The sequence below is a fragment of the Pan troglodytes genome, chromosome 23 (assembly GCF_028858775.2).
Source record: "Pan troglodytes isolate AG18354 chromosome 23, NHGRI_mPanTro3-v2.0_pri, whole genome shotgun sequence".
In the NCBI taxonomy this organism is placed as follows: domain Eukaryota; kingdom Metazoa; phylum Chordata; class Mammalia; order Primates; family Hominidae; genus Pan; species Pan troglodytes.
Window position 1 is genome coordinate 44,596,127 of NC_086016.1, and position 21,061 is coordinate 44,617,187.

At 51.1% G+C, this 21,061-nt stretch overlaps 2 protein-coding genes and 1 non-coding gene across 8 annotated transcripts in view; 1 reads left to right on the plus strand and 2 right to left on the minus strand.

Moving 5' to 3' along the window:
* The window catches only part of POLDIP3 (DNA polymerase delta interacting protein 3), a 34,969-nt gene extending 15,581 nt beyond the window's left edge, over nucleotides 1–19,388 (minus strand). Inside the window, exons 1-7 of one of the 3 annotated variants that reach the window (XM_063807990.1) lie at nucleotides 18,661–19,340; nucleotides 18,197–18,409; nucleotides 16,464–16,549; nucleotides 15,614–15,863; nucleotides 3,506–3,896; nucleotides 2,707–2,793; nucleotides 426–521 (exon numbers count right to left, since the gene is read on the minus strand). In XM_063807990.1, coding sequence (XP_063664060.1) covers nucleotides 426–521; nucleotides 2,707–2,793; nucleotides 3,506–3,896; nucleotides 15,614–15,672 — 633 coding nt within the window. In that variant the 5' untranslated portion in view covers nucleotides 15,673–15,863; nucleotides 16,464–16,549; nucleotides 18,197–18,409; nucleotides 18,661–19,340. Of the gene's footprint in view, nucleotides 1–425; nucleotides 522–2,706; nucleotides 2,794–3,505; nucleotides 3,897–15,613; nucleotides 15,905–16,463; nucleotides 16,927–18,196 lie in introns of those variants that run through there. The other 2 variants (XM_515172.8, XM_003317280.6) reach the window with 2 other exon arrangements.
* On the plus strand, nucleotides 16,068–16,217 carry LOC112206783 (U12 minor spliceosomal RNA). The gene has a single exon (XR_002941256.1). It is a non-coding gene; the product is annotated as a U12 minor spliceosomal RNA (small nuclear RNA).
* Nucleotides 19,389–19,465: 77 nt separating the features above from the next.
* Nucleotides 19,466–21,061, minus strand: part of CYB5R3 (cytochrome b5 reductase 3) — a 30,985-nt gene continuing 29,389 nt past the window's right edge. For 3 of the 4 annotated variants that reach the window (XM_001171082.6, XM_009438531.4, XM_016938757.4), the window contains exon 9: nucleotides 19,472–20,606. In XM_001171082.6, coding sequence (XP_001171082.1) covers nucleotides 20,434–20,606 — 173 coding nt within the window. In that variant the 3' untranslated portion in view covers nucleotides 19,472–20,433. Of the gene's footprint in view, nucleotides 20,607–21,061 lie in introns of all 4 variants that reach the window. The other variant, NM_001302418.1, reaches the window with a different exon arrangement.

Genomic DNA, 21,061 nt, shown 5'->3' on the forward strand with positions numbered 1-21,061 from the left:
TTACGGCCCAAACAAAGAAATATTTCTGCATTGAAAGGCTCTATTCACGCCGGGCGCAGTGGCTTACGCCTGTAATCCCAGCACCTTGGGAGGCCGAGGCGTGCGGATCACCTGAGATCAGGAGTTTGAGACCAGCCTGGCCAACATGGTGAAACCTCATCTCTACTAAAAATACAAAAATTAGCTGGGTGTGGCGGCAGGCGCCTGTAATCCCAGCTACTAGGGAGGCTGAGGCAGGAGAATAGCTTGAACCCAGGAGACGGAGGTTGCAGTGAGCCAAGATTGCGCCACTGCACTCCAGCAGCCTGGGGGACAAGAGCGAGATGTCGTCTCAAAACAAAAAAAAAACAACAGGTTCTATTCAACACAACCTCTCCCACCTGCCTGATCAGACACGCAGTGTAAGAAAACACGAAATGCCATACCATGTGGTGGAGAAAGCCGCCTGAGGCTGCAAACTTCATCTGTTTAGTAGGAACGGAAGCTATACCATCATCATCTTCATCCAGGTCATATAAATTCTGAGAATATAACATAAAGAAATATAAGCACATGTGGCATCTGGGCCCTCAACAGACATCTAGAACAGGCATGGCAAGGAAATGGCTGCTGGAGAAACAAAGGGACCAAGGAGAAGTAGGCACAGGGGTGACGGTGCCTGGAAAGACTGGGGCCCAAGTCTTCACAGGCTAACTCCCTGTCAACAATGACCCAGTGAAAGTCCTACAACTTCCAGATACATCAGAAGTCCTTTTTTCCCAGTGGGCAGTATGTACCAAGAGTCCCTAAAATGTTTCTTTATATCCTTTGGCTTGGAAAGTCCATCCTTGTTAATATGACCTACAGAAATAAATCCAAACCCTAGAAAGAGCTTTATTTACAAAGATGTTCATAGCAGAAGGATTTCTAACAGTGAAAATGACAGGAAAATGGTTTAAATAAAACTGGAATGCCAACTATATGGATTTTGCAGTTACTAAAACATGTACAGTAAATGTGAAATGTCACAGAGAAATGCTTGAGTTACAAAGTGAAAAAAGAATGATACAAAATTGGATAAGAATATAACCATGGCTGGGCTCAGTGGCTCAAGCCTGTCATCCCAGCACTTTGGGAGGCCGAGGAGGGCGGATCACGAGGTCAGGAGATCAAGACCATCCTGGCTAACATGGTGAAACCCCGTCTCTACTAAAAATACAAACAATGAGCCAGGCATGGTGGCATGCGCCTGTAGTCCCAGCTACTCGGGAGGCTGAGGCAGGAGAATGGTGTGAACCCGGGAGGCGGAGCTTGCAGTGAGCCGAGATCGCACCACTGCACTCCAGTCTGAGTGACAGAGCGAGACTCGGTCTCAAAAAAAAAAAAAAGAATATATAACCACAACCACAACTATGAGTTAAGTAAAAAACAGACTGGGGCTGGGCACAGTGGCTCACGCCTGTAATCCCAGCACTTTGGGAGGCCAAGGTGGGCGAATTACCTGAGGTCAGGAGTTCGAGATCAGCCTGACCAACATGGAGAAACACCGTCTCTACTAAAAATACAAAATTAGCCAGGCGCGGTGACTCATGCTTGTAATCCCAGCTACTTGAGAGTCAGAGGCAGGAGGATCGATTGAACCCAGGAGTTCGAGACCAGCCTGGGCAACATGACAAGACTCCATCTCTACAAAAATTAGCCAGATGTGGTGGTATGCACCTGTGATCCCAGCTACTCAGGAGGCTGAGGTGGGAGGATCATTTGAGCCCAGAAACTCAAGGCTGCAGTGAGCCATGACTGCACCACTGCACTCCAGCCTGGGGGACAGAGTGAGACCCTGTATCAAAAAAAAAGAAGCGTACATGTAAGGAACTACGGCAAAATTTCAACAGTGATTGGCTTTGGAGAATAGGAACTTGAGGGACTTTTTGGCAAGTTTTCTATATTAAGCACATAGAACTTTTATTTAAAAAAATTAGGCCTGGCGCAGTGGCTCACGCCTGTAATCCCAGCTCTCAGGGAGGCTAAGAGGCGGGAGGATAGCTTGAGCCCAGGAGTTCGAGACCTGCCTGGGCAATATAGCGAGACCCCGTTCTCGAGAAAAAGGAAAAAAAAAAAAAACAAAACAAAAGACAAAAAAAAAAAAAAAGCGTAAAAAAATTTAAAAAAACAAAACTTTTTTTAGCCTCTCTGCCCCCTATGCCTCCCTTCCTCTGTTAAGAAGTTTCTTCTTGGCTGGGTGTGGTGGCCCACGCCTGTAATCCCAGTACTTTGGGAGGCTGAGGCGGGGGGATCACGAGGTCAAGAAATTGAGACCATCCTAGCCAACATGGTGAAACCCCATCTCTACTAAAAATACAAAAATTAGCTGGGTGTGGTGGTGCACGCCTGTAGTCCCAGATACTCAGGAGGCTGAGGCAGGAGAATCACTTGAACCCGGGAGGCAGAGGTTGCAGTGAGCCGAGATTACGCCACTGCACTCCAGCCTAGCAACAGAGCGAGACTCCGTCTCAAAAAATAAAAAAAAAATAAAAAAAATAAAAATTTCTTCTTTAAACTCAAATTGCAAAAAGTTCGCTGTAACCCTGCCTCCAATACTACCAACTGGGAACTACCAACTGAGCAAGCCTCAGTCCATCCACCCAAGTAGGCCTCATCAAAACACGTGCACACCTACATGTTCGCTACGTACACACAGATTCTCTCTCTCTCACTCACTCACTCTACCTGTTTGGCCTGGTGGTTATTGACAACATTGATTCTCATTCCGGCAGGATGGGGATGAAGTGGTGCCATGGCTTTCTGCTGTGGAACCTGGAAACACTCAGTGGTCAGAATCCACCCCACAGGGTCCACATGCATTCTCTAGAAGAAGGGGGTTACTGAACTTGATACATGGTGGGCATGCAGCTTTGGTCTTTGGTAAAAGGCACTACAGAGGGCCTTATCCTCCACAGTAGGAAGTAACAGAAGAATCATCAATCCAGAGACCATGCCAGTAATGCACATGTAGGGCTTAATGGACTTGGCTCAGTAAATGTTTGCTGTGGCCACTGCTGTTCCTATTACCAAAGCTGCTATGAAGGTTAAATGACATTGTTTCCTTTCCCTCTGTGGTGGCAGCTGTGAAGGGTGGCCAGGGCCTTGGACTAGGGGCCAAATCCCACTGGGCCTGGGGGTGGAGTGAGGACTGTAAGGTCACAGATGTTAAGGGCCTGCCACATAGCATGTGCTCAATAAATCTTTTGTCCTTTCCTCTCTCTTTCTTCCACCAGTATCTCACCTGGGAAAGTCACCAAATTTCTATGGGCCTCCTTTTTCTTTTTTTTAGAACTGAGATAATACCTTTCCTTCCTTGTATAGTTCCTTGGCTATAATGTACTTAAAGCCTCTGTAAGGAGCAAAGTGTGTATTATACCAACACTTGAGAGGACAGTATTTTTGCCCAATCATTCCTGGCACCTTGCCTCTAAATCTACCTTTGTTACTAGCTTTCTGGGAATTCATGACAAAAGCCACAACTTACCTGGATGGTTTTGGTGAGCTTCAGAGCAGGGGTCACTGTCCCAATGGGTGGGTTTATGAAGGCAGCAGGGGAACTCCTCTTCAAGCTGATCTTCTCCCGGGCATCAGCAACCTGGCGGGGCTTCTGGGGCACCGTGGTCTGCTGCTTGCGAGAGTTCAACATCTCTCTGGCATCCTGCACTTTCCCTTTGATTCGAAATCGGGCATCTTTCTGCAAAAGCTTCTCCCGGGCATCCTTGACTCCCAGTTTGAGCCGGGCATCTGAGAGGCCAATCTTCTGCCGGGCATCAAATCTCTGTTGGAAGGTGGCTGTGCGTGTTGACTGGCTGAGAAGGCCTTGCTGGATCCCAACTCGAGATCGGACACCTCCAACTCCCGGTCTGGCATTAAGCCTGTAAATATAAATTGCAATCAATATTAAGTGGATCTGGGTATCTACAGCAGTCTATGAAAGTGGAACTGTGGTAACACTGGGGACAGAGGAGGCCCTGGAGAATCAGAAAGCGGCTCCTTGCCTGTGATTGAATAAACAATTATGCCTACATGATGACTCCTTTCCTGGTTTCATGATGGCTTTTAACTTTGCATTTTAAGCAAAATTAAGAGAGAGGGGCTGGCAAGTTTTATCCCTAGTTAAGACTGTTTTGCTTCCTAGACCACGTGTCTTGAGACACCAACATGGACAATAACTTCCCAACAATGCCAGTCAAATAAAATAAACATCCACCAAATCTAATCCCACTCATCTGAGGAGTAACTTTAGTTTCCAAGGCCCATCCCCATCCATGTTCTCACTCAGCCCTCTCAGCACCCTGAGAAGTACTTACTATGCCCACTTTACAGTGGGAGAAGCAGGTTTGGAGAGGCTCAATGATTAACACAGAGTGTCTCTAAGGAAGGCAGACACCATCTACTGGGCTAAGACCAAGAGAGCAAACATATGGGTCTGGCTTAGAGCTAGAGGAAAACAGAAAACACAAAGACTTGGTAGGAAAGAAAGAAAAAGTTGCAATAGCAAAAATATCAAATACAGAAACCACTGAAATTGGAAATGATCGGGTACAGGGTTCACTATTTCGGTAATGGGTACACTAGAAGCCTAATCCTCACCAGTATGCAATATAATCCATGGAACAAACATGTACATGTACCCCCTGAATTTAAAATAAAATTTTTTTTTTAATTGGTAATGAATTAAACTCCATAAACAGGCCCCGGTCTCTTTCTTGGGTTCCTCTGTTGGCCTACAGTGGCTCGAAAGTGAACAGAAGGCCCTCCTGAGTACAGTGCTGGAGATCCTCCCCAAGGTCTTTGGGCTTCTTCTGTCGCCTCCCACCCTCAGGCCTCCCTACAATAGCTACCCTCAACGGCCACTCATGCGGCAGACGCTCTGCCTGCGGACTCCTATGTCAAGGGGTGCTCTTTGGGAAACCCTCCCGGATTTCTCCAGGCCAACTCTCCTCTGTGCCTATTATTATACCTGCTTGTTTCCTTTTTTCTCTCCCTACCCTGGGTGGGGCAGGGGGAGGAGAATGGGGTTCAGTCCTTTTGCAGGGCCCAGCACCTCCTAAGCAGCATCGAGCCCTGGCTGAGTGTCAGAAACTCCTGTGGAGCTTCTTAAATACAGAGCTGTCCAGATCCCACCCTAGATACTGAATCCAAAATCTGGGGCGAGGCCTGGCCATCTGCATTTTTAACTCCATGGGTGATTCTGGAGAAGAGCCATGTTGGGGATCTCTGACCTGCTGTTAGAGGGTAAACTCTGCTGCATAAACGAGTTCCTGTACTGCCTCCCACTTCACTGCCGGGACCTCCCAGGAGGCATCTCTCATACTGGGTCAGTCACTGGCACTCTCCCACTGCTGCATTCCAGTGGCTGGAGTGAGATTGGCTGTCAGTTCCTCTGCTAATAAATACCAGAAGTGCAGCCAAAGGTGAGTCTACCTGGTACCAATAAAAGCAAAGGTGGACCTTCATCTTGTTATCCCTCAATGGAAAAACACCTGCTGCCTCCAATATGCCAGTACCAAACCTAAGGCGGTAATACAGACTGAACATCTGTGTCCCCCAAAATTCCTCTGTTGAAGCCTAATCTGCAATGTGATAGTGGTAGGAGGTGGTGGCCTTTGGGAAGTGATTAAGTCATGAGGACAGACACTTCACAAACGGGATTAGTGCCCTTTATAAGGAAGAAGCCCCAGAAAGCTCCTTGGCCCCTTCCACCATGTCAGGACTCAGCAAAAAGACCATCTAGAACCAGGAAGCAGGCAGGCCCTCATCAGACATGGAATCTGCCAGCATCCTGATCCTGGACTTCTCAGACTCTCTGTGACAAGAAAGTTTCTTTTTTTCAGTTTTGTTTTGTTTTGTTTTGAGACGGAGTCTCGCTCTGTCGTCCAGGCTGGAGTGCAGTGGTGCAATCTTGGCTCACCACAAGCTCCGCCTCCTGGGTTCTTGCCATTCTCCTGCGTCAGCCTCCCAAGTAGCTGGGACTACAGGCGCCCGCCACCACGGCCGGCTAATTTTTTGCATTTTTAGTAAAGACGGGGTTTCACCATGTTAGCCAGGATGCTGTCGATCTCCTGACCTCGTGATCCGCCTGCCTTGGCCTCCAAAGTGCTACGATTACAGGCATGAGCCACTGCGCCCGGCAGTTTCTGTTTCTTATAAGTTACCCAGCTTAGGGTATTTTCTTATAGTAGCCTAAACGGACTAAAACAGGCAGTGATGCATGCTATCATTTTTCTCTTTGGAGTGGCAAGTTCGGATTTAAAGATTTTCCAGTGGGTTCTGGGTAGAAGGGCCATTTATACAATTAATCAGATAAGGCTTAAGGTTTACTTGGCCATTCCTGCCCTATTTTTTTAATGTGAGGACTCTGGGAGATGGAGGCACTAGAGAAAGCAGGGCCAAAGGAAGGGGGTGTTCAGGGGGCTGGCATGCACGATTAGAAAGAAATGGTTGTATGTGGTAGATGGTATCCACCCTCCCTAGGACTGGGCTACCCTAGGCTTCGTGTTCCATGGCCTACAAAGCCATAGACAAACTGGGACTATGCTTTGGGGTGACCTCAGAAACTTGCAGCTAGGCCAGGCACAGTGACTCACACCTGTAATCCCAGCACTTTGGGAGGCCGAGGCTGATGGATCACTTGAGGTGAGGTGTTCAAGACCTGCCTAGCCAACATGGTGAAACCCCGTCCCTACTAAAAATACAAAAATTAGCCAGACGTGGTGGCACGCGCCTATAATCCCAGCTACTCGGAAGGCTGAGGCAGGAGAATCACTTGAACCCAGGAGATGGAGGTTACAGCAAGCCAAGATCACACCACTGCACTCCAGCCTGGGTGACAGAGCAAGACTCTGTTTCAAAAAAAATAAATGACATGATCAATGAAAACTTTTGAGTATTACTCACTACAGGTTGACAATTTTTCGCACAGACTTTTTTTTTTTTTTTTTTTTTTTAAGAAACAAGGCTGGGCACAGTGGCTCATGCCTGTAATCTCAGCACTTTGGGAGGCCAAATGGCAGGATGGCTTGAGCCCAGGAGATCGAGAACAGCACGGGCAACATAGCAAGACTCCCTGGGCATGGTGGCTCACACCTGTAATCTCAGCACTTTGGAAGGCTGAGGCAGGAGGACAGCTTGAGCCCAGGAGTTCAGGACCAGCCTGGGCAATACAGTGAGACTCCATCTCTATAAAAATGAAAGCAGAAAATTATCTGGGCATGGCAGCATGAGTCTACTCCAGAGGCTGAAGCAGGAAGACCACTTGAGCCCCAGACTGCAATGTTGCCGTGAGCCAGGATCGTGATACTGTCCTCCAGGCGGGACAACAGAGCAAGACCCTGTCTCAAAAACATATTTTAAAAAATTTAAAAGGACAGAATCTCATTCTGCTGCTCAGGCTGGAGTGCAGTGATCATAGCTCACTACGGCCTTGACCTCCTGTCTCAGCCTTCTAAGTCTGGGGCCACCATGCCCAGCTTTAGACGTCCTTTAAATGTTACAACCCCGTGAATCAGGTTATTGTTCACATTTTATAAATGAGGAAACTCAGAACCAAGGAGATTAACTATCCCAAGAGCTACTAAGGGGTGAGGAATGGACTTGAACTTCACCGTACCTGGTTTAAGCATCAATTAAATAAGCATGAGTCAAGAGTAAACACCAGAGCTGGAAGAGTTAAGAAAAAAACTTTTAAAAAATAAAAAACGCCAGGAGCAGTAGCTCATGCCTGTAATCCCAACACTTTGGGAGGCCAAGGCAGGCAGATCGCTTGAGCCCAGGTGTTCGAGACCAGCCTGGGCAACATGGCAAAACCCTGTCTCTACAAAAGATACGAAAAACTTCCCTCCCCCTCCCCCTCTCCCCGGTCTCCCTCTGATGCCGAGCCGAGGCTGGACTGGACTGCCGCCATCTCGGCTCACTGCAACCTCCCTGCCTGATTCTCCTGCCTCAGCCTGCCGAGTGCCTGGGATTGCAGGCGCGCGCCGCCATGCCTGACCGGTTTTTGTATTTTTTGGTGGAGACGGGGTTTCGCCGTGTTGGCCAGGCTGGTCTCCAGCTCCCGACCGCGAGTGATGTGCCTGCCTCGGGCTCCCAAGGTGCCAGGATTGCAGACGGAGTCTCGCTCAATCAGTGCTCTATGTTGCCCAGGCTGGAATGCAGTGGAGTGATCTCGGCTCGCTACAACCTCCACCTCCCAGCCGCCTGCCTTGGCCTCCCAAAGTGCCGAGATTGCAGCCTCTGCCCGGCCGCCACCCCGACTGGGAAGTGAGGAGCGTCTCTGCCTGGCCGCCCATCATCTGGGATGTGAGGAGCCCCTCTGCCCGGCCGCCCAGTCTGGGAAGTGAGGAGTTCCTCTTCCCGGCCGCCATCCCATCTAGGAAGTGAGGAGCGTCTCGGCCCGGCCGCCCACCGTCTGAGATGTGGGGAGCGTCTCTGCCCGGCCGCCCTGTCTGGGATGTGAGGAGCGCCTCCACCTGGCCGCGACCCCATCTGGGAACTGAGGAGCGTCTCTGTCCAACCGCCACCCCGTCTGGGAGGTGAGGAGCGTCTCTGCCCGGCCACCCCGTCTGGGAAGTGAGGAGCGTCTCCGCCCAGCAGCCGCCCCGTCCGGGAGGGAGGTGGGGGGCAGCCCCCGCCCGGCCAGCCGCCCTGTCCGGGAGGGAGGTGGGGGGCAGCCCCCGCCCGGCCAGCCGCCCCGTTCGGGAGGGAGGTGGGGGGCAGCCCCCGCACAGCCAGCCGCCCCGTTTGGGAGGTGGGGGGCGCCTCCACCCGGCCACCGCCCCGTCTGGGAGGTGGGGGGCACCTCTGCCCGGCCACCCCGTCTGGGAAGTGAGGAGCCCCTCTGCCCGGCCGCCACCGCGTCTGGGAGGTGTACACAACAGCTCATTGAGAACGGGCCATGATGACGATGGCGGTTTTGTCGAATAGAAAAGGGGGAAATGTGGGGAAAAGAGAGATCAGATTGTTACTGTGTCTGTGTAGAAAGAAGTAGACATGGGAGACTCCATTTTGTTCTGTACTAAGAAAAATTCTTCTGCCTTGGGATGCTGTTAATCTATAACCTTACCCCCCACCCTACAAAAAAAATTAGCTGCAAGTGATGATGCACATCTGTAGTCCCAGCTACTCAGAAGGCCAAGGCAGGAGGATCAACTAAGCCCAGGAGGTCCAGGCTGCAGTGAGCCAAGATCACGCCACTGGACTCCAGCTCGGGAGACAGAACAAGACCCTGTCTCAAAAATCAAAACAAAACAAAACAAAACAAAAACACCACCACCAAAACAAAAAGAAACAATCTTCCTTATCATTATTGTCTGGTATTTCAGTTTCAATATGTTGTTAAACCCTTAAAAATTTATACATATATATAAAGGAAGGATGAACAGTCCGCAGACTGAAGAAATCTTAGGACTCCGGTCATGCCCAGGGATACGGAGCACTCTCTAGCGACCAAAGGGTGAGCACAAGCAGCGAGGCGAGCGGGTGGTGCACGCACTGAGAACTCACATACCACAATGCCTGCCTGGCAGGAAGGACCACCAAGATGCTTTGTGCTGGCATTTTTATCTATTTGAACAGCCTAAAAGGCACATTTAGGGGTGGGAGTTAACGGTAGTTGAGGATGTAGTAGGAGCTCTCACGGTGGGAGGGAGTAAGCTATTTCCCTCAATCTGATGCACTCAGTTCCCTGGTTCCACCAGTGCTTTCAACTTCTTTCGTGAACAGCTTGAGGGGGCTTCAGTGTTCAGGCTTTTTATAATCACAGCTGCTCTTCCTGCATGAAAAGACAGCTATTCATCCCAGCAGGCAGCAGTACTGGTTTCAGGCAGGCATTAGTCATCGGAAATTTTTCAAATCAACGCTCCTGCCAGGGGTAGGTCTCTAAAACATAGACTCAATTATGTTACCCTCCCGCTTCTAGAACTGCTGGGGGCTCCTTAACAAAGCCCAACCCCTGGGGGGGCCTCGGCTCTGGCTCCAGCTTATGGCTGCAGCCTTACTCCCCACTGCAGTGACTACTGACGTTCCCAAAACACATCCTGCACTTTTATCCTCAGTAAATGTTTGGGAGGGCGAAGGAGGAAGGTTTTGACTGAGTCTCGTAATGCCCCACCTCCATCGCACCGAAACTATAGCTCTGCAACTGCTTCTAGGGCTTCACCAGGTATTCCGCGAGGTCCTGGCAAGAGCGCTGCTGCCAGGTGAGAAGGCAAACGTTCCCTGGACTCCAAATTCTCTCCCCTATACCCGCTACGGGAACCTGGCATAGGTGTGATGACCAGGGAGGGTCTGTCTGGGCTATAGGAATATTTCACCCTCCTGGCTGTCTGGGGAGGGCAGGGCTACAGCCCATTCTGGACAGATGTCCAGTCCAAAAGATTCAGGCCCATGAAGTGGGGCCCTGGATTATTATAAAGCAGATTTTAACCCATGGGTTTAAAATCCTCTGGGTTATGGGAGGCAGAGGTTGCCATGAGCCAAGATCGCACCACTGCACTCCAGCCTGGGTGACAGAGCAAGACTCCGTCTTATAAAAACAAACAAACAAAAAAAACTTCTGGGTTAGGGAGTGTTCGTTTAGGTGTGTGTTTAGGTCATTTTTATAGAGAGAAAACAGCTTAATTCTAACTATGATTGAGGGTCAACTCTGAATTAGGTGTTTAAGAGACACAAAGAAAAACAAGACACTAAAATACTATCCCCTGCTGGGCGAGGTGGCTCACGCCTGTAATCCCAAGCACTTTGGGAGGCTGAGATGGGCGGATCACTTGAGGTCAGGAGTTTGAGACCAGCCTGGCCAACATGGTGAAACCCCGTCTCTACTAAAAATACAAAAAATTAGCCGGGCGTCGTGGCACATGCCTGTAGTCCCAGCTACTCAGGAGGCTGAGGCAGGAGAATCGTTTGAATCCAGGAGATGGAGGTTTCGGTGAGCTGAGATGGCGCCACTGCACTCCAGCCTGGGCAGCAAGAGCAAAACTCTGTCTCAAAAATAAATAAAATAAAATACTATCCCCTTACCCAAGAGTCTTGTGCAGATGTTTCATTTTAAAACATAATTCGTTCCCTAGAGTTATGTAATAACTCATTTCCTCCCTTTTGTGTTTAGGTCTTTATTTCCTTTATCTTATTTCAACAAGGAAACAAGCAATCAGTACCAGGACCAGAGTCCTGGGCTGAACTGCAAAGTTTACAATCCACCCTGTCCCCCCACAACCTCCCACTTCCAGCTCCAAGGACTCCCCAGATGAGGCGTCTGGCCCAGAGAGCTGCTCAACTCCAGCCTCCAGCACATTCAAGGCTGCCACACTGAACTGCTTGGAGGCAGCTGACAGAAAGCTATCCGCTGAGGGTTAAACTCATCGAACTAACAAGAGCGGACATGTCAACTGACTTAACTGGGGATGCCCTCATATCTAAAGGAAGAAACTGCTGGGCACAGTGGCTCACACCTGTAACCCCAGCACTTTGTGAGGCAGAGGCAGGAGGACTGCTTGAGTCCAGGAGTTCGAAACCGGCCTGGGCAACGTGGCGAGACCTTGTCTCTACAGAAAATACAAAAATAATTAGCCAGGCATGATGGCATATGCCTGTGGTCCCAGCTACCTGGTAGGCTGAGGCAGGAAGACTGCTTAAGCCCAGGAGGCAGAGGTTGGAGTGAGCTGTGATCTTGCCACTGCACTCCAGCCTGGATGACAGAGCAAGATCCTGTCTCAAATAGATAAAGGAAAAAACCAACATGAGGGGCAGGCCAGCACTGCAACTGGTACCTAATGCTATCCTGAGGAGACTCTCTACGGATCTTTCACAACTAAAGTCACTGGAGATGTGCTGTGGTGAGGAAAGATAGCACCTCACCATGGAGGAAGGTATCACTCAAAACCACCCTCTTCTGGTTCAATCATTTCCCATTAGTCAAGGAATCTTTTAATAATTAATTGGAGGCCTAGGTAATAATAATGGTAATGACTTTTTTCTTTCTTTTTTAAAGAGATGAGGTCTTGCTCCGTCAACCAGACTGGGGTGCAGTGGTGCAAGCATGGCTCACTGCAGCCTTGAACTCAGGCAATCCTCCTGCCTTAGCCTCCCACACAGCTGCAGTTATAGGCATGAGCAACCACTGCATCCAGCTATGACCCTTTTCTTGACTCAGAAGGTGTGAGGAACACAAAACAGAATGGCTGCTTTTGAGAACAAGCACATTCCACAAATGTGATCCTTGGGATCACAGGAAACAAAGTGAGCAGAGTGGTGTGGAAAGAGGTTATTTACACTTCCGCAAGCTGGATCTTTGGCTATTTCTACTAAGAGGAAAAAGCTTTCTTAAACAACAAAATTCTTCCTGGAATATCCATGCAACATTAAAACCAAAGTTCCAAGTATGCAGATTCTTCTAGGCAGTATGTAAAATAGAATGTATGGCCAGGCACGGTGGCACTTTGGGAGGCTGAGACGGGTGGATCGTTTGAGGTCAGGAATTCAAGACCAGCCTGACCAACACGGTGAAACCCCACCTCTACTAAAAATACAAAAAAATTAACCAGGCGTGGTGGCGCATGCCTATGGTCCCAGCTTCTTGGGAGGCTGAGGCAGGAGAATCGCTTGAACCCGGAAGCCAGAGGTTGCACTGAGCTGAGATCATGCCATTGCACTCCAGCCTGGGCAACAGAGTGAGACTCCATCTCAAAAAAAATAAAGAAATAAAATAAAAATAAACTTACTGCAGGAAATGACATCTGTTCATTGAATTTGTTCACATCTTTCACATTATCTTAACAGTGACCACTGGATCTAGTTTTTCTTTGTTGGCTGTGCAAGTGAGATAAAAACAGAGTTTCCAGAAGATTTAACTCAAACTCAGCATGCACTCCAGGTTCTTCCATGCTAGTCTCTCTGCCTGCACTCTTTGCCCCAATCCAATCCTCACACAATGGCAAAGAAATATTTTCAAGCTAAAAATTGAATCATGTTACTCCTTTACTTTAAGAAGCCTTCAATGACAATAACGAAAGCTAACATCTATCAAGCACTTAACTACCCGTTGTCAGGAACTTTTCAATGCACTTTAGGTATATTAATTCACTCAGTCCTAACAATAACCTAATAAAGTAGATATTACTCATGTTTTATAGATAAGGAAAGAAAGGCAAGGAATGGTTAAGTAACTTGCAGACGGTTCTAGAGAAAGTGGGAGAAGCAGGGATTGGAAGCTTGGCGGTCTGCCTCTAGAGTCCCAGTGCTCACCTATGCTCCAGGGGCGTTGTGTGCTTCTATGCCTTTAAGGAAAGGTCCAAGATAATTACCAGCCTTTGCTGAACACTTGCCACATGGCACAAACTTTAAAACATACCTTCTGGCCCGGCGCAGTGTCTCATGCTTGTAATCCCAGGACTGGGAGGCCGAGCGGGGTTGGATCACCTGAGGTGAGGAGTTGGAGACCAGCCTGGCCAACATGGTGAAACCCCATCTCTACTAAAAATACAAAAATTAGACAGTCGTGGTGTCGGGCACCTGTAATCCCAGCTACTTGGGAGGCTGAGACAGGAGAATCGCTTAAACCCAAGAGGCAGAGGTTGCAATGTGCCAAGGCTGTGCCACTGCACTCCAGCCTGGGCAATACAGTGAGACTCCCTCTCAAAAAAACAAACAAAAAAAACCCTTCTCACATTTAATCCCCCTCAACCAGGAATCACCATTACAAGTGAGGAAACTGCCTAGTTCAGAACTCCCCTGGCCAGGGAAACAGAATCCAACAGTGGCAGGTGCCAGGTGTATCCAGCTGCAAGGCCCCTGTTCCTGTGGATCCACACATACCTACCCCCCATTCCTGCAGCCCCACCTACTGCCCAAAACAAAACTCTGCACACACTAAACCCAAAAACATACAGATCAAATAGACTACAGTGCAGTCCACCTGCAGTCAGAAACTGGGGGAGTGACCTCAGAGACAGAAGAACCTGGGGTGGATCATTCTGTCGTTTCCAAAGGAACCTACAAAATGTGGATGGACTTAGAAGTGGCCAGAGAAGCCAGCACCAGCTTCACATCAGTCACTAGATGGAGATCTGAGAGAGCTTTCACAGTCAGTAGTTGAGGAAACAAATACTAATGTGTGCCCGTTATGAACCAGAAGCCAGGTAAGTGCTGGCTGCGAATTATGAGGTGGTGGTGGCAGTTGTAGTTGATGCAAGTGTCCAGGATGGGGAAGGAGGTGAGGGATACATTTCAGACATCAAGAGAAAAACCTAGCCACAGGCATATGGGTGGTATTAATAAACATCTGCCGAATGGCCGGGCCGGTGGCTCACGCCTGTAATCCCAGCACTTTAGGAGGCCGAGGCGGGAGGATCACCTGAGGTCAGGAGTTTGAAACCAGCCTGACCAACACAGTGAAACTTCCATCTCTACTAAAAATACAAAAATTAGCCGGGCGTGGTGGTGCACACCTGTAGTCCCTGCTACTTGGGAGGCTGAGGCAGGAGAATCGCTGGAACCGGGGAGGCGGAGGTTGCAGTGAGCCGAGATCGCACCACTGCACTCCAGCCTGGGCGACAGAGCAACACTCCGTCTCAAAAAAAACATAAAAATAAAAATAAACATCTGCTGAGAGAACAAATGTCTGAGAAAACAATATCTAACATATTTACATCCTGGCTATTTACAAAGACATTTAAACTTAATGTGTGTTGGGAAACTATTGGGCAAAGTTCTCACTTCTTCGTACAGATGAACTCAGCTCACAAAGGCTTGAAATGACTAATAACATTTAAGGGTCTAGGGGAAGTTTGGGAGACATGACTGCAAATCACCTCCATGGCTCCTCAGCCAGCTCAAGCACTTTCTCCTGCCCAACCCACCAGTTTTTCAAGCCCATGTAGGAGGCCAACTCAGCCAGCAATTAAATCGCGCTCAGCCCGCCGCTCAGTTCTCCGTGGCCTCGGGCAAGTCACTCTACCACTTCCAGCCTGAAGTTCCCCATCAGTAAAAGGTGGGTAACATGAATAGCTAGCAGACAACAGGACTGTAAAAGATTAAATGAGGCATCGTGTATATGAACGGGCTCAGAAAACTTAAAACGCCGCACAAAGGGAGGCGAGTGTTAACAGGGGCCGCGTGGAGGGGGATTTGGGCTTGCGCCTCAGCTTCGGCCGTCGGAGCAAGTCACTTTCCTGCTACTAAACTTCGGTTGTCTCAACTCTAAAATGGGTGGAGACCAGGCAGCGCCGAGATCACGGAGCGGGGCCCAAATGCCAGTCCAGACATGCGAGGAGGCTGCGCCGCCGAGACCCCAGGACCCCGGAACGCGGGGGCCCCAGGGGGCAGCCCCTCAGGTCCACGAGGCGGCACCCTGTCACCGCCGCGGCCCCGTCGGCCTCCCAGGCCCGCCAGAGGGACTGCGCCTCGGCCAGTGGGCGGGCGGTCGGGGCCGCGGCGGGGACGGCGCGGACGGCGGCGGCCGGCCAATGAGGAGCGCGGCTGTGGTTGGGGGCGGGCGCACCCGGTCCTCCGCGTCGCTCCCGGACCGCTACCTCCCCCGCCTCGAGCTCCACTAGGCCGCGGACCCTAAACCCCGAAGAAAGGAAAGGCCTCTCACCGTCCTTTCGCCGCCGCCCCGCGCTTCCTGATGAGTTCGTCCAGGGAGATGTCCGCCATCTTGCTCCGCCGAGCAAGCCGAAAGCAGTCGAGACACCCCCAGCCCGCGAGTCCGCCCCTTCGGCCGCTAGGGAGCGACGAACTACTTCCGGCGTCCGCGGACCAACTCTCGCGACAGCCAGCTCAAAGCAGGCAAGAACCGGAAGGGGCGGGGACGTTCCCCGTGAGCCTTCGCGGGGCTGGCTGCTCATCTGCATACGGAAGTTCGGCACATTATGAATTATTTATTTTCCTCGACGGAAAAAAATTAAATGAAAAGCAACAAAATACATTATTAACAAGTAAGAAAAACTTCAATGGAACTAGATCATGACCTCGACAGTCAACTACGATAGTCATCATACGCCTAATGAGAATAGAATTCATTACCTAGGAAATAAACGAAGGGGTTTTTCATGCCTTAAACTTATGAGTAAGGAAAATAACGATTCGGGGTGACGCCCGAATCCTCACTGCTAATGTGAGACGAATTTTTGAGCGGGTAAAGGTCGCCCCTAAGGTGACCCGCCTACTTTGCGGGATGCCTGGGAGTTGCGATCTGCCCGACCCCATTCACACCTAAAAAGTAGACTGACAGGGGGGTGGCTGTGTTTCTGTTTCTTGTTCGTGGGTGGTAAGTGCGTTTTTTTCCTTGTTTTCTCCGTTACCCGCGCTGCCGGTTGCTTGGCAGTCTTGTTGTTGGCTGGGGACGCTGTGCACTTCATCACTGTCCCCAACTGCGCTTTGAGCTGGTCTAAGTGTATTGACGTTGTGACCCACGAAACTGGCAATTTCCATATGTGCGGCCTTACCCAGTTCTCCCAAACTTCCCCGTATAACCGCTTCTCTGTGCTTCAGAAAGATAAGTCCGGCCCCGGCCTCACACAGCAGCTCAGTTCTGACAGCGTTTAATATGTAAAATGGAGCAAATACTTTATAGGAGAGTTAAAAAGACTAATTCATTTACGTGTTAAATACAGGGAATGGCTTTTGCATTGATATAACCCCAGCCTCCAGCATGCGCCAGGCCTGAGGTAGGTGTTCGGCACATATTTTGTCCAATCACTCTAAAAATACACTCCATGCCCTTAGAACGGGTGGGGTTATGTCCTCTTGGCCATCAGGCATCAGGAGCTCCGTGTAGAAACTGGGTAAGAGGCCAGGAGCGGTGGCTCATGTCTGTAATCTCAGCACTTTGGGAGGCTGAGGCGGGTGGATCACCTGAAGTCAGGAGGTCGAGACCAGCCTGGCCAACACGGAGAAACCCCGTCTCTACTGAAAAAAAAAAAAAAAAAAAAAAATTAGCCGGGTGCGGTGGCGCGGCCTGAAATCCCACCTACTTAGGAGGCTGAGGCAGAAGAATCGCTTGAACTCGGGAGGCGGAGGTTGCGGTGAGCCGAGATCGCGCCATTGCACTCCAGCCTAGGCGACAGAGCAAGACTCCGTTTCAAAAAAAAAAAAAAAAAAAAAAGAAAAGAAAAGAAAAGAAAGAAAAAGAAAGAAAGAAAGAAACTGGGTAAGAGCAATCCTGCAATCCTCCTGCCTCAGCCTCCTGAGTAGCTGGGATTACAGGCCCGCCTCACCACGCCGGGCTCCTTCCCAGACCTCTTTTCCTCACCCATAGAACGGGACCTTAAATTAAGCCTTTCCTCCCTTCCAGGCGTGCCAGGAGGAACGCGCGAGAGGTGGGAGGAGGACAGGCTGGCCAGTCGGGTCAGCTGGACAGTGTAGGGCAGATGCGGAGGACGATTTTATTTTTATTTTTGAGACGGTGTCTCGCTCTGTCGCCCAGGCTGGAGTGCAGTGGCACAATCTCAGCTCACTGCAGCCTCCGCCTCCCAGGTTCAAGCGATTCTCCTGTCTCAGCCACCCAAGTAGCTGGGATTACAGGCGCACGCCACTACGCCCGGCTAATTTTTGTATTTTTAATAGAGACGGGGGTTTCACAATGTTGGCCAGGCTGGTCTCGAACTCCTGACCTCAGGTGATCCACCCGCTTCGGCCTCCCAAAGTGCTGGGATTACAAGCATGAGCCACAGCACCCGGCCTCCTTTCTTGCTCTTTTATAACTCATTTAGAGCTGTGTTGATTTTTAAAATTCTTCGCATAGGTAGGTGATACTGCCTGTGAATTCTGCAGCATAAAGGGCCTGTTACAACTGTTATTTTAAAGGTGTTGGCCGGGCATGGTGGCTCACGCCTGTGATCCCAGCACTTTGGGAGGCCAAGGAGGGTGGGTCACCTGAAGTCAGGAGTTTCAGACCAGTCTGACCAACATGGTGAAACCCCATCTCTACTAAAAATACAAACAAATTAGCCGGTGTGGTGGTGCACGCCTGTAATCCCCAGGTATTCCAGAGACTGAGGCAATAGAATCGCTTGAACCTGGGAGGCAGAGGTTGCAGGGAGCCAAGACCGTGTCACTGCACTCCAGCCTGGGAGACAGAGCGAGACTCTGTCTCAAAAATAATAAATAAAGGTGTCGAGTCGTAACGGAGAATCGCTGCCCTAGAGCCCTCTCCCATTTTCTGAATGGGGAAACAGACCTGGAGAGGGTGGGAATCAGGTCCAATTGATCCCCTTTTCCCAGGTCCCGGAGGCAGCCTCTTGTGGGCTCAGGCAGGCCTGTGTTCAAATCCTGTGCCTTTCAGCCTCAGACAGGGACAGAAATGAGGATGAAACCTAACGCGTGTCCATCGCTAGCAGTCCCCCGCCACAGTGTGAAGGCTATCTTGGGTCTGAGATTCCTTTTCCTGCCACTGTAGGTAGTGAGGTGGCCAGAGACAGAATGGAAAATGCGAAGTGAGAGGAGACAGGGCTCTCCTGGTCCCCGAGGTTGGTCTTGGGCCCTCCTTCCTGTGAACCTGCCCCGTCCCCTCTTCTTCCCCACTCCCCTCCAGCCACACTGGCCTCACTGTGCTCCTAGGGCCACCCAGCAAGTCGCCCGAGCACCAGCCTAGCCCCGCCTCCCTCTCCAGCCTCATCGTTGCTGCCCCTTCCAGCCACCTACCTTCTTTGATCTGTTTCTGAAAGTTTATTCCACAAGCTGGTCCCAACGGCAGGGCCTTTGCGTCTGCTGTTTCCACCATTTGAACAACCACCCACCCCAGCAGGGCCCGCTCTCTCTTCCCGTCCCAGCCCAAATCCATCTCCTTGGGGCCGTCCTGCTGCCCCATTTTAAGAACAGCCCCACACCCGCCTTGCCTCATCACCTCTGTAATTCACCACCATGCAGATGGCATCCTCTGACTTTCCTGAGCCTCGAGGGTCATCTGACCCTGACAGGAGGCAGCAGCCTCACGGTGCATTGGGGTGACTGGGGTTGCGTGGTTTCAGCTGGTTTGCCTCTGGGGGTTGGGAATTTTTCTTCCTGTGTATACTTCTCTGCACTTTCCAAATTTTCTACCATAAAGATACATCAAAAATAAATGCTGGAGCCCGGCGCAGTGGCTCACGCCTGTAATCCCAGCACTTTGGGATGCCGAGGTGAGTGGATCACTTGAGGTCAGGAATTCAAGACCAGTCTGGCTAACATGGCAAAACCCTGTCTCTATTGAAAATACAAAAACTAGCTGGGTGTGATGGTGGGCACTTTTAGTCCCAGCTACTCAGGAGGCTGAGGCAGGAGAATCGCTTGAACCCGAGAGGTGGAGGTTGTAGTGAGCTGAGATCATGCCACTCCAGCCTGGGTGACAAAGGGAGACTCCGTCTCAAAAAAAAAAAAAAAAAAAAGAAAAACAAAATGCTAGGTCTTCCCCAGCCCTTTCCTGACCCCGCCCCTTGTGTTGCAGGTCACAGACCCTCGAGGAGCTAGAGAAGGGTTAATATTAGCAAAGTTTTACTTTTTTTTTTTTTCCTGCTCATAAATGACTCTGAAAAAGCCGATACGCAAGAGGCTAACACAACTGTAGTCTAAAGGCAATGTCGAGGTCACTGATATGTCCCTCAGACAAGAGGCACTGCTCAGAATCCCCCTGTGCTGGGGTGAGGGAAGGAGGGGACGGTTTAGGACAGAGGAATAAATACATGTGGTTGTGGGAGTTCTGCCATCGGGGATGGTGGCCCCAGCCCAGGACCCCAAAACCCTGAGGCGGTGCAGCGGGCTGCCAACCCCCCAGCTCGGGGTTCCCCAAGGCTGCCTCAGTGTTTGGATGGGCTGGAAGGAAATGCTGAGGTTCTGGGAGGGCCCCATGGCCAGCCCCCTCTTCCCACTCTAGCCAGAGGAGAGCCAAGCTCCCGGCTGGCCAGGGCCCTGGGGTAGGGAGCAGTGCCCCCAAGAGGGCTTTCTGGTGTCAATGTCTCATGCAGCGCCAGGTGGTGAGGCCTGGGCCTGGCCCTGAGGCGGGAGTGGGGGTGACAGGCGAGGCTGGGGTGGGCCCTGGCACCTGCAGCTTTGGGCTGCCCATGTGTGTCTGCTGACATCCTGACTATGGTCCACGGCCGGCAATGGTGGGCAGACGGGGCTGCTGGCAGCCCTCAGCCTTGTAGTGTGTGTGTGGGGTGGACGAGGGGTCATGAGGACAGGGATGGGGCTGGGCGTCTCTGGTAAGGACCAGTAAGTGCCAGGCAGGACCTACTCTGAAGGCTCAGCCGTGGCCCACCTGGGACACAGCCCTGCTCCCGAAGGGGCCCCAGGGGGCCTGCTCAGCCAGGTCATTCACCAGGGCACGGGCAGGCCAGGCTGAACCCGGGGCCCCAGTGTGCGATGTGGGGAGGTGACCGGGTGAGCGTGAACAGGGCGTGGGGTACGCGGGGCGGGTGGCCGTGTGACCGTGCCCGGCCCTCAGAAGGCGAAGCAGCGCTCCTTGGGGTGGCCCACGCGGTCCAGGTTGGGAAGGCAGGCGTACTGGATCATGGGTGGGGGGCCACACATCAGCACTAGCGGCTCCTCCTCTGGGGGTGGAAGGTGGTCCCGGATCATCTCCTCATTCACGAAGCCCTGGCTGTAGTCCCAGGCTGTGGGGTGAGAGACCAGGTAAGCTGACGTGTGGCTGTGTGGTCACCAACCTGCTGACTGACCAACCCTAGGCGGTGAATTCCTTAAATGCTGAAGAATGGAGAGGCTGATCCCAGCAAACTGTCACCAGGACCCCCTGCCCCCAACCCTGACTCAAGCCTATGGCCTCAGGCCCTGCAGCCTGAAACCAGTGTACAAAGCCCATCATGGTTCCCCTGACTGCACTTTACAGTTTGCAAAGCCTTTTGCTTCCATTTGGCCTCCGGGGTGTCCCTTGGAACAACCCAGTGGGTGGACAGGGCGGGGAATATGAATCCCATTTTACAGATGTGGCAACCGAGGCCCAGAGGACCCAGAGTTGAGTTGCTCAAGATCACACAATGAGGCAGGGACACGACTGAGATGTACCTTCCAGGATCCAGAGGTCCCCAGGCTGGTGCTCTGCCCCAGGCTG